Here is a 13073-nt window from a genome sequence, read left to right as displayed (position 1 = left end):
GGCTTGTCGTGATTATAGGATGCCTTTACTGAGAATCACTGCGGTATTAGACAGGTCTTGTTGGCTGTGGCAGCCCCCCACACCATCCCATTTCTTACATTGTTTTTTTGGTTTTAAGTCCTACTCCCCTCCCTCCCCGGTGAACTGCATTAAATCTGATGGAAACCATGTTAGTTTGGAAGGATCATGGTGACAACCACCAATAACAGTTAAATTATACAGTGGTTTGAAATGTCTGGTATGGAAAATACTGAAGATTAGTTGATAATTAGCATAACCTCCTCAAATGTATGTACCTGTATACAAGGGAGAATACTAAAGCAGGATGACCAACTAGTCAAATCCTGAGCTGTCTTTCCCATTCCTGACCTTCTTCCTGCCCTAAAAGTGTCCCCCGGTGCGATGCCAAGGGGCGTGCTGGGGATAGGGAGACAGCTGGGGGTTGGGGGGTGCAGGGACCAGGAGCTTTGGGTGGCTGGGAGGGTGACCAGCAAAAATCGGGACAGGGAAGGGGGTAATAGGAGCCTATATAAGAAAAAGACCCCCAAAGTGGGACTGTCCCTATAAAATCGGGACCTCTGGCCACCCAAGGGGGAGATGCTGGGGAGCAGCCAGGGGCTGCCCAGGGGGGCGCTGGGGTGCAGCAGGAGAGCAAGCACCCAGGCTGGAGCAGCCCAGGCCAGCAGCCAGGGTGCTGGTACCAGCCCAGGCTGGAGCCGCACCCCCGGGCTCCTCCCCGTCCCGCAGGCGCTGCCCCTTTAAGGCGCTCCTCCAGCCGCCGCGAATTGCATCAGGCGCGTGCGCGCCGCCGGCCCGGGCCGTCCCCCTTTCGGCGTGCGCGCCCCCCACCCGCCGAGGCGGAGCTGGCGCTGGAACGTGCGCGCGCGGCGGCGGCGGCGGCGGCGGCAGGCCGGCCGCGAGGAAAGGGGGGGGTGGGTGCGCGCGCGCGCTCCCGTGCCAGTCGCGTGGTCTCCGTGCTTCTCCATATTGCTGCAGCTGGAGGGGTGCCGCGGGAGGGGGAGCTGGTGCAGGGGGCCCCCCCACTTGCTCCGGGCTGCGTGCGGCTGAGCAGGGCCCCGCCCGGCGGGGGGAGCGCCTGGAGCCGGAGCGGGGGGGACGCGGCGGCCGGCCGGGGGCGCCGATGGCGACCCAGGTGGAGGCTCTCCTGCCCGGCAACCCCCTACTGCCCGCCGAGGAGCACGGGCTGCTCATCAAGAAGCCCCAGGAAGGGGCCCGGGAGAAGGGCGAGCCCCTCATGCCCCACGGGGAGAAGGCCACCGCCGAGGAGGGCCGCGGGGGCGCCCCGGACAGCTGCCCCAAGGGGGGCGGCGGCGGCGTGGCGGGGGAGCCGCCCCGGCGGAGCGCGGCGCCCAAGCCCCCCAGCATCAAGCAGCAGAAGGAGGAGAGCAACAACCAGGAGAAGGAGAACCTACTGCAGCAGCGCGCCGGGGGCGAGAACCGGCTGCTGGGCGAGGCGGGGGGCAGCAGCGGCGGCGAGGAAGGCGGCGAGCAGGGAGGAGGCGGGCGCAAGGAATTCATCGAGGCCCCCCCGCCCAAGGTGAACCCTTGGACTAAAAACGCCCCGGTGGCCGTGGTCACCGTCAACGGACAGTCCCCCCCAGGTGGGTCCGGGGGTGACCCTGAGCCGCGGCGGGGTGCGGGGGGAGGGAGGGATCTCTGGGCTGTAGTACGGTGACTCGGGGGGTTTTGTTCTCTTCCCCCCCACCCCACCCTAGTTGGCTCTGTCGCTGTTGGATCGACCCCCTGCCTCGGGGTCCTGTCCCCGCTCAGCCCCGGTGCACTAGCTGGGGGAGTAAGCCAGGGTGGGGTGCGTGGGGCTGGGGGCAGCCGGAGGGAAGCGTGATCGCAAGGCCTCGGTCTGGCACACGCTCGCCCAGAGCACACAGGAGCTGCCTTTTTTAATGAAAGGCCTTTTCCCCCCACCCAGGGACATAATAAAAATGCTGAGAAGGGGGCCCTCGTCTGTGTGTGTGTGTATGGAAGGGGAGGGAGGTTTGTTCGGAATAGATCACTCCCCCCCCCCCCCCCCCCGCCGTTCAGCGTTGCCATATTTCCCATATTGTAAATGCTGAATGAGTCTATTTGGCCTGGACCAGAAAAAGAAAGAGCCCCCCCTTCCCCATGCCCTCGCCAGCTGTCTGGATTCGAGTGCCAAAGTTTGCCAGGGTGCCAAGAATATGGGGACTCGCTGGCTGTAACGCGGCGTGGGGAGAACTAAACGTGTCATATGGCCTTGGCGGTCGCATGCCGCCGCTCTCCGCCTTAATCCTAGCCGGACGCACGAGGGGTGGGTGGGGGGGAGTCATCTGGGGAACGTGGATTTAGGATTTCTGTAGCAGCCCCGGCTCTCTCCGGAAAGGGGAGGCTTCTTGCAGCCTGTGGGAGCCATGAGGGCGGAGAGCATGTGTGCGCGGGGGAGGGGGAGCGGAGCCCAGCCCCGGCGGAGCGGCCCGGCCATGCGGCTTTGCGGCGGGGGGGCTGTTTCCAGGCCGAAGGTTCCACGGCGCTGTTGCAACGTTCCAGGCCGCGGTGCGAACGTTCCACGGCGGAGGACTGAGCGTTCGATCTGGGCAGCGTGTGTGGGGCTGGGTGGCTGCGCTCGGCGCTTCCTCCCCTTCCCGGCATTCCACTGCAGCAGTAAAGACAACGTGGTTTCTTCTGCTGCGAGCATGTGATTCTCTCCTCCCCCCTCCTTCCCCCCGGCTCACCGCGGGGCCTTCTCCTTCGCCCCCTTTCCCGGTACGAATCGCCCCCTCTCCCGCCGATTTGCGCCCCAGCAAGAATCTGCAAAGCCTTAGAGGGTGACAGACAAGCTGTGCTGGAGGGGGCGCGAGGGGGGAGGGAATCTGCCAGCCCTGGCCCTCCCCCCCCATTCCCTACCCCGCTTCTCATGTCTGATCCAGTGCACCATTGATCGGAGCACGCTACACCTTTTTTGGGGGTGGGGGGGATTCCCCTTAACCCCCACGTGTTCTCCGTGCTCACAGCGCCCTGCGTGTGTGCGAAAGGTAGTTCTCTCCCTCCTCCCCACGTGTGCGTATTCCTCTGTAGCTGAATGCGGCTGGGCCCTTGACTCCTGTCTCCCTTGCTTTGCTGGCACGGTGACATGTAGGCCTCAGTCCTTCATTTCTGTGCAGTTCCAGAGCTGGAAATAAACTGGAGAGTGTAACCCTCTCTTCCCAACATTGAATCTGTGTGGAGGATGGGAAAGGGAGGGTGAATATGCTGGACAAACAACCCCCCCCGTACTCCCCCTGCCCCTTTTGGAATAAATCCTTGGCCCAAAGGAAATTCCGAGTAGCTTTCTGGTAATCGTGCATGTTGCAATGCTGATTCTGTGGTGTAACTTCAGCCCCTCTTGCCCCCAAAAGTTACTGGGGTGTGTGAGTGTCTGTGTGTGTGTGTGGTTCAGTTGTAGTTTAGTAACAATTGCCTTTTAAATTGTGCATTCTTCCTCCCACCATTCTTTTTAGGCCAAGATTGGAAATGCTGAACGCTTTGCATTTTCTTGCACGTTGTAATAGATATTACTTCCATCAGGAGAAATAAACTGTTTTAGCATGAAGGGAACCCATACCAGGAGAAAATACTGAGAATTTTAAATGGATATCTCATTTATGAGGGCGCTTTAATTTTTCAGCCTTCCCTTGCAAACTTTAAATTACATTCCCAGCTATGACATCTGGTTTCTCATCAGTGCGTGTGCCATCATTTTGCAAAAGTTGGTACCGTCTAACATGATGAATCATCATAGTTATTGATCTTTGGAAGATGGACAGCTCTGCAGTATCTGCTTGGAATACTTTTTTTTAGTGGGGAAAAGCACATAGGAGATAACTTAATAGTGCACAACAAAAATCTCCATGGAGTCAAACTGCTTTAGTCTGTGAAACCATGGGATGGTATAAGAATGACTTGTCTTAACAAAGTTCTGACTGTTTTGCTGCCTCAGTTTACTTCTTGTTGTATGACCTAAAGCTGATCTCCTTACACCTTCATGCGGAGGTGAGGATTCATAATGCTGCCTTGTTGGGCCATATTTGGTAATGGCCATTCTCTAGAGTTTAGCACTTGTGTTTTCAATTTGCAGTACAAACATTTTGTGATTCAGAAGGCTGATCCAGGTGATTGTGATGTAAGCAGAACATAAGACGTCATATACTAATTTCTGTGCATATCATGTATGTAGAGCTTTGTGAATTACACTATTTATCCTAAACTCTAAAGCTATAGGACTACATACAGTACTTCTGGTGAGAATGGCTTGAAAGTATACCCAAGATCTGCAATAAATGTCTTTTGACTTGCCTTCATCTCTTCTGCATTAATATTTCAGGTTTTAAAGGACAAAAGAGCATGTTTTGGTATTGGTCCTGTTATCAGGCTGGGAAAACTATTTTTTCTTGGGGGGGGGATGGGCAGAGAACATGTGCTTCAAGAAAGGTGCAACCAGTGTTAAGCACTTGAATTGCCACGCTACTGGGTTTTTCTGGAGGGGGTCGGGGGGGGGAAGAGAAACTCCACAACTTGTTCTTGTGGGGAAAATTAGTTGTTGAAAGGAAATAATGTTGTAACAACCTGAATTCTGTTCCACTCAGAATCAGAGTATTCCTTAAGGTGTTAAATGGTGAAATTGACTAGTGTGGCATTTTCTGGAGCTTGGCAGCCTTGCCTATAGTTCACACAATACAGGCCTTCTCAGTATTATTCCACTCTTTTGCTCTTGGGGCATTGTTTCTTTTGCTGCCTATTAACTAACGGTAAAATATTATTATTTTTGTAAAATAAACACCTTTTTTCTCCTAACATGGTTGTCCTAAACTACCCAAATAGACAAATTCATGGCAAAGAGCTCCCTGATGGGCTTCATCTTGAATATATTTCCTAGCATTTGTAGGTTTCAGTCACAGCTAAAAAAGTTCTTTAACAACTTGTGGTAGAGGGTTTCTTACACTCACCAAAAGCTCCTGGAACATTACAAAGCTTGTATGCCCATTTCACAGATACATGTGGGTTAGGTAAAGTTTTTAGGTTGCACGTTAAAACAGCCTTTAAAGGTCTTCCAAGAAAATTGATTTTTTGCACATGTTTAACGGTGACATTCTGAAGCTCAAATATTTGAAGCAGCTTTAAGTTATTTTTCAAAATACCCAGAATGACTAAGAACTTACTGTAAAATTGCTTTCAAAGCTGCATTTAAGTTCTAGAAGCATAAAGTATCCTAGACCCGATCCCTGCAAGCTAATTTGCTTGGGTGAGCCCTTGTTAGGGTGACCAGATGTCCCGATTTTATAGGGACAGTCCTGATTTTTGGGTCTTTTTCTTATATAGGCTCCTATTACCCCCGCACCCCCGTCCCAATTTTTCACATGTGCTGTCTGGTCACCCTATCCCTTGTGGAGACCTGTGGACATGGGCAGAGCTCTGCAGAGGTACAAGGCTCCCTCCACATAAATTGCCTTTGCAGACTTTGGGGCCTTAAATAGTAAGAAAAATCATTTTAACTCCTTCATGCACATGCTATAAGACAGTATAACAGAATTAGGTGACTAAAGACGCTCTTTAGACAAAGGCCTGTGCTCAGGATCCAAGCTTCTAGATACAGTTCTCTGCTGATGGTATTTTAATCCAGACTTGCAACACCCCCACAGTTCCAGTTCTGGGCATTTCCCACACACAGTTGCTTAATTGTCCCATGTTGTACAGTGGCTTTGAGGGGTTCGTGTACTCGGGCTCTGGCGGGATACAGTAAAGCAGGATTTACAGCAGAATCTCCAAAGGTGAAGGGCTACTGCACCTGCTGAGATGCCTTTTTAGGGCATGTGCCATGCAGGGGTGAGGGCTGTGGCCGAATGATTAAATCTTTTTGGACTTCTAGGAAAGAGGTTAGATCAGAAAATTGGTAAAAATGTTAGGGCATAGAAGAAGTGAATTTGCTCAGATTCCGTTAGTATTGTATGCTCAGAAAATCTCCTTGCCTACAATTTTGAGTAATCATTCATCTGGGGAGTGACTTAGAGGTATAAGGAAGCCAGGGGAAATATTTAGTTGGGCTCTTAAAGATTAGCACAATGGTAATGTTTGTCAAATGCAGTAAGACTTGTATCTGAACGGTCTCATAACTTACAGGGATTCTGGCAAGACTGGTGATGGTTTCTTTTCTTTTTCTGCGGTCTTGTAACAAGATCCAGGTAATTGTAGCCCCTTGGTACAGGACTTACTACGTGTGCACTTTTATAGTCTAAATAAACAAAGTCAGTAGGTTTTATCTTGCATAGACAACCCTATAATAATAGCGTGTCTACAGAAGAAAGGAAAAATATCTTGCTAAGGAAAAGGGTAGTGCTTTTGTGTTTCCAGAGGTGGCTATACACCAAACTTTATATATAAACTTCAAATATATCAAGATTTTCTTTATCTCTAGATAACTTTTTGGAGAAAAGGAATATGACCGGAGGAGAAGCCTTTAACAAATCTCTTCCTAAACTATTTTGTGTAAATCTTCCCCCAATTGTGCAGCTGCAGACAGCGTTAGCAATGATGTAAGCACTACTGTGGACAGGGTTCAAGTGTTTCTAGCACCCAGTTGTGAAAAGCTGCTGCACTTGCTTAAAGAAACATTGTATCAAGGTACTTATTGCTCTTTAAGAGCTACTGTACTTTATATTTTACGGCCTCTGTTGAAGCCAAGACCTGCAGGGTTTTCATGACCGTGCCAAAAATGTCTGAGTTCTGTCTACACTAGCTCTTACGCTATTACTTGCCCTGGTGCAAGTGCATTGTTGCTGGAAAACCTGTACAGCATTTTCTAGTGTAGATGTAGCCTGTAGTGGGTTTTTTTTGTTTGTTTGTTTGTTTTTTTTAATGCCGTTACTAGCTCACTGTCTGGTGTATGCTCTCTTTCTAGCTGATCTTGAAGGCCAAGTCAAGCTTTCCAAAAGACCCCTCTTAGTTCCTTGTCACATGCATCAATGTCAACTGACTCTTGGAAAGGGCATAAAATAATGTGTGGGTAAGCACAGCTGAGGCTAACTTGCCGCATGAGAGGTGCGGTGCGGGAAGAGGTAGCATAAACCTACACTGCAATTACACTCCCTTTCATCCCACCCCGACTGTCCATGGGGATGCGTCCCACAAAGGTTTGGGGAGAAGCACTTGGAACCAGCACCTGCCAGGGAGACGAGACACAAGTGAGAAAATTGCTTTGCCGTTGGCACGTTTTCATCTAGATAACTTTTCATTAGACACAAGAAAGTTAGTCACTGCTATTGTGCCGAGTAGCCAACGCTTGGTAATCCAGCACGCGCTGATCTCCAAAGTGTTGGGCAACTCTTATTCTGTCATGGCATGTAGCTGCGTAGCACTGTTGGCTTTGTTGAAACAAAGACCTAACGTCACAGCAAGAGCTCTGTTCCCCTTGACTTCATTTCTTCTGAACTATCCTTTAGTCCTGATCCCACAACTCAGGTTTGAGCAACTTTTTGCGTAAGGGGACTGGAACTTCCTGCCCTGAAAGGTTAAAGGGCTTTTTCTCCTCCCCCACACACTGATGCCCTTCAGCTTTATTCTGGACCTTTGCTCTGTTCTGCACTGTTTGCTTCAGGGAAGGTTGGGGAATGCAGTGTATTCAGTGAGAGCTGATTCGTAACCCCTTGTTGCTGGGAGTCATGATCTCCCTGATATGACGCTAAGCTCTAGATTTCCAGTACGAAGGAATTAATTCAGGTGATTCTTATCAATCTTTGCTTTAAACCTTTCCAACTTTTTTTTGGCATCACATCTGTGGTACATGCAGATTGTGAAACCGGTGATCATTAAGGCTGTGATTTGCATTGAACACCTAACTCACTTAGGCCCATTTTGAAAATCCTACCCATTAATATTTCTGATAGCCACACACACAAATGAATTGAGCACAGACATGTCTGCAACACTAAATGGGCAACAAGGGTATTGGGTTGCAGGGTTCTGTCCCCCTTTCCTTATTATGATACTTAATCCTTTGGCATTCCAGTAAGTAATGTGACATTGTATTTGGGGCACATCAAATAACATCCTAGACAGGGCGCAGTTTCAGTGCTGAGTAGCTGAAATACAGGGCTGCCTTTATTCATAATTTTGGTTAAATGTTCCAAGTCCTACCTCCTCCCTTCTCCAGGTCCACTGGAACTTGTTATAAGGGCAGATCAGGTGTTTGCACTTTACTGTAAAAATTTTTTTAAAGGCACAGCCACCATATTTCCAGGTGCAGATAATGCCCACATCTGTAAAGGGTGACTTTAGAAAAAATGTAAACCTTAGTGAAAAATTAAACTTAGTATTTGCCTAACTCCAGACACTAGAGGATCTTGGTATGCTTTACAAACACAAACTTAAGCCTCGCAGTATTCCTGTGGGATAAGTATTACCCCTATTTTACTGTCAGGTAAACTGAGGCATGGGTGTTTCCTTGCTGAGGCCCATGCATTTAACCTTTGGGAGAACTAGGAAGAGAACAAGGTCTCCCAATTCTGTCCCCCCCCCCACCTTTTTTTTTTTTTAACCTCAAGACCTCAATGAATCAGGATACTTGGGTTCTAATTCATTCCCAGTCTGGCATATACTTCCGTTGTGGCCATGGGGAACTCTCATTCTCCCCCCCCCCCCCCCTTCCCTTTTAATATTGCAGGTTGTCATGCCCAAGGCTGTATGACCAGTTGCTGAGTGCTTAATAGTTGCCATGTTTGCTCATATATATGTTGGTTTCACTGTCTGCAGATCTAATTCCTAGTTTGGTATGCAACTGAGCTCTCTTGGGTATGGAAGGTGTGCTATAAAACCATATTCAGTGAATCCACTGGGCAGGCTGAGCAGTTACTATAGAGCTGAGATCTTCTGTAGTTGATGTGCTAGGACATCTCGTTGTTATGCTGGTAGCTTCAGGACTCCAACATCCCCAGACATCTCCTGTGCTGTTACCTGGCCTAAAGTAGAGGTGTGGCTGCTTGTACAAATGTGTGCTCTTCCACTTCTTCATGTTTGCATCTGCTTTTGCTGTGTGCTTCACTTCAGATCAGTGTTGTGGTCCCAACTTTGTGTTCTCTAAATCCAAGGGTTTGTTAAAATTCTACTGAAAACCTATGCAGAGCTTTGTACCTGGTGAGTCTATTCTCAACAGTAAATCTGGGGAAGCTATTGAAGTAAAATCCGGTAGCCAATGATAGTCTCATGACCGCTTAGCAGGTAAGCGAGGAGGAGAGTGCAGATGAGAACAGTCTGTAACAAGTTAACAAGAGCTTATTTAAAACAGCTGTTTGCGTGTTTGAACGTCTCTGGTCAGAACAAATGGGAGCTGAATGTGGCTGTTGAATAAGTCGGCTAGCAGGGTTCTTTGCAGAGGGAGTCTTGGCTCACGGAAGGTGTGTGTGTGAGAGAGAGAGTGGCTGCTAGGCTGAAATGCCATCCCAACCTAGAGTGAAAATTGGGATTAGCCTTTTGGAGAACTGGGTCTACTGGTGGCCGTACGGAAACTGTGCAGGGTGTAATGGCTTCCTATGCCTGGCTTGGTAGGTATGGTTGTGGAGGCTGGTTTGTGGCCACATTCAGTATCCACGTGTTTCTAAATACATGGCTCATCCTATAATGGCAAGTTTTCAGAAAATGTCACTGCCATGTTTTTCTGAACTCCTAGCTGGGGTGCAAAGAGCACATGGTTTGCACTGTGACGGGATGGCTTGTGGAGGACTAGTGTGGACAGATGCCTGCACGGGCCCCTTCCCAAGCTGGCGAATGTCTGCTCTGGGGGCTGGAAGGCTGCAGCATGCCAGTTCCAAGACAGCTCTGAGCTGTTGAGGGTTATAAGGTATAAAAATGAAAAGGGTTTGTGCTTCCCTACCCAGCACCTCATTGTATTTTGATTAGTGTCTGTCACATGGGGTAAGAAGTCCTGCATGCTGTGCTAAAGCAATGCTCCCTGGGTTAGGGACCAAGTTCCCTGTAAACTGTGCGGCCGTGCTGCAGCCTATTAAGTGCTGCTCAGGCTGGGGCAGGGAGATGCCTCTCCTCGCCAGCCCCGGACCCGCTGCGGCTGTGGGAGAGGCGCCCCGGCTCAGACCTGCTGCGGCCAGGGGAGAGATGTCTAGCCTTCAGCCCCAGCCCCGGAGCGGCTGTGGTGGGGAGAGGGAGCAGGGGGAATCCTCTCTCCTTGCCATAGTCCCAGGGCAGCCTGCACCCCAAACCCCTCATCCCCAGCCAGAGCCTGCATCCAACCATCTGCCCGAGCCCCTCATCTCCGGCCCCACCCCAGAGCCCTCACCCCCCACCCCGCACCCCAACCCTCTGCCCCAGCCCTGAGCTCCCTCCCACTGTCTGCACCCCTCAGCCCCACCCCCGCCACATGAATTTTACGTGCATCCATATGGAGGTGATGTCACATACCACCTCCATATTGGTGCACATAACGAAATTTATTCCATACACGTGTGGGGGGAAAACTAGAGGGAACACTGTCTTGGAGTATTATGTTATGCAAGGGGAGAGAGGGTAGCTGAGAATTAATGACCTTGGTCTCAGATCTGTACCTTACCTTTACCAGATTAGTAGCTGATTAATACGGCTTTGTTCCAGAAGTTCATTGCAGAGGGAATTTCCCCAAAGCTTTCTTGCATTGGGGTGCTGTGCAACATGGCCGGCAGCTGAGTGTACTTAAAACTTAAAATGCAGATGATTTGCTGTCCTCTCTTTTCTGATCCTCAAAGCCCACTTGATGCGACTCAGCATTGGAAACATTGAAGAGCAGCCATCACTGCAAGACCTCCCTGTGGCTTTGGGCACTTTTGGACTGGGTGATCTAATCGGATCAAATCCATTAGAAATGGAAAAGACCCTTTTAATGCAGTTGTGCCTGTGCACTGGGATTTACCATGGGGGGAGCATGAGCTGATGCTGGCAAGGTCAGCAGTTGCTGTAGTTTGACTAATTCCATTGATTTAGAAACATAGGGTCTGTTTTTCTTTTTTCCGCCTTTGAGTAGGTACGCTTTATGTGTGTTGAATGCCAGTATTGCTAACTTTGCATGTGCTTTTGGGTCTGCAGAGTCAAGTCCCTGATTTGCACATCTCTATAGTATCTGAATGAGGTGGATGGTGCAGTGTTTTAAAAAGATGTGGCTGGTGTGATTGCTCTCTCTAGCCATGTGTGCCTACTTACATTCCTAGCTTCCGGTCTTCCTGCCGTGGTGGAGTGCTGGTAATGCAGTAGAGGCGGGAGAAACTTGTGTGGGGAAACTTGGGTGACAGTCAGTTTCCTGCTCCCCTGAGGTGGAGGTCATGGAGGGGGAACGTTTGTTCTGTTGCTCAACAGTTACCCTTCCAGTCAAATACAGAAATTTGAACTCTAATGGCATCTGTAGAAAGTGCTGGGAAGAGGTTGACCCTCATGCCAATTGTAGACTGTCTTATCTGCTGCACTTTGGTTTGCCTGCCGGGTATCGGGGGGTTAAAGCGTCAGACTTAACTTTTGGGGGTTGGGGAAAGAGGCTTTGGAAGACAAGGTCTGGGTCAAGGGTACATTTGGAGCACACTTTTTCCAGCTGAGCAGTGATGTGTGCAGCTTTCTTACAGAGTCACTTCACAGTCCTCAGTGCACTGGCAGAGGACCTGTGCAACGGAATAGTTTATTTGCTAATAAACAGTCACGGAACCCCTTCTCCTTCCCAAGTGGGTGAAAAGACCCAGCAGATTCTCTTCTGTCCTCCCCGCCCACCCCCTTCCCAGTAGTAGTAGAGTGTTTTGTGGACTCACTGTCTAGTACCTGTATGAACTTAACATGTTTTTAAATACTAGATGCATTAGGCTGTAATTTAATTCTGTTAATTAAAACTTGGAGCTATTTTAAAAGGCGAGTGTTGAGAACATCAGGGTTCTTACTGTGCCCATTAAGCATGTTAGGAGACGAGAAGGTTACAGAATTATCAAAAACCTACAGGAGAAGAGGAATGAGTCAGGTTGTTGGTGATAGGAGATGGCTATTAGGTGGAGTTGGCTGTGATAGGATGTTGGAGAAGGGGATTGGGGGAGTTCTGTATGTCCTACCCACTTTCCCATAGCTTCTAGTTCTAGCAAACTTTGCCCCTCTTACAGCATGCAAGGGTGTGATTCTATACAAAACTGGCTAGTTCACTATTGGTCCCCCCCGAAGTCGTCACAATGTTTTGAATTCACCACATAGGGGTTTCTCATTCTAACTGTAGTAAACGTGAAACCTGCTGGTCAATATTGCAAAAGGGGCGATTGGTGAGTACCAAACATAAATGACTACACTAATCTGACTCACTATGCCTAAAGGTGAAGAAGTGGAAACAAGCAAGTGATTCAGTGGAGTGAAGTAACGAAAATTGATTTATAGTTTTAAGTAAAATTCAGGGTGTTAAGTAATGAGGTGAAGGGATTCGTGCTCATCTCAAAGTGCAGAAAACTCAGCAGCTTCAGAGTCTTCATGGTCAAATGGAACATTCGCTGTGTAATTGGAAGAACAAGAATATCAAATTTGTTCCTGCAAGCCAGAGACTTTTTATACCACCATGCTAGAAAGGAAGCCATGATTGTATCTTCAAGTCCCTGTTCCAGGCCTTCCTTCTATGATAACATTGCCACTAGTGTAGCACAAGATGAAGTTTTAAGAAGTGGCTGAAGTACTTTGAACCTGTCTGGAGCAGTACATCCAGGGAAAATACAAGTTGTGCACAAGTTACTGCAAGTGAAGAAATGGCAGAAAAATTAAAGCGAAGAACCAAAAGCATAAAGGATGACATTAATGGAAGATGGTTAGCTGAACATGAGAAATGTCCTAGTAGTGGCCACCATCAATACGGGGGAGAAACACATTCCTTCTTAAAGCTGTTCCTTTTATCTGACAAGGAAATAGCAGAATATTGTGCACAAGTTGCCTTCTCTGCTAGAAAGGCAGAGAAGTTAGATCAGGGATTTTTTTTTTGTCATTTGTTCAGACAACGAAAATAGAAAAATTTAACTTTTCACAGGTGCAGTCATTCTGAGCTCCGCATGCTGCCTAAA

At 49.0% G+C, this 13073-nt stretch overlaps 1 protein-coding gene across 2 annotated transcripts in view; it reads left to right on the top strand.

Moving 5' to 3' along the window:
* The first annotated feature begins 951 nt into the window (after positions 1–951).
* Positions 952–13073, top strand: part of LARP1 (La ribonucleoprotein 1, translational regulator) — a 70110-nt gene continuing 57988 nt past the window's right edge. For both annotated transcript variants that reach the window (XM_054038408.1, XM_054038407.1), the window contains exon 1: positions 952–1622. In XM_054038408.1, coding sequence (XP_053894383.1) covers positions 1142–1622 — 481 coding nt within the window. In that variant the 5' untranslated portion in view covers positions 952–1141. The remainder of the gene's footprint in view (positions 1623–13073) is intronic.

Source organism: Malaclemys terrapin, chromosome 8, assembly GCF_027887155.1.
Source record: "Malaclemys terrapin pileata isolate rMalTer1 chromosome 8, rMalTer1.hap1, whole genome shotgun sequence".
NCBI classification, from domain to species: domain Eukaryota; kingdom Metazoa; phylum Chordata; order Testudines; family Emydidae; genus Malaclemys; species Malaclemys terrapin.
Note: the sequence above shows the minus strand (reverse complement) of the source record. Positions and strands in the feature narration are given on the sequence as shown.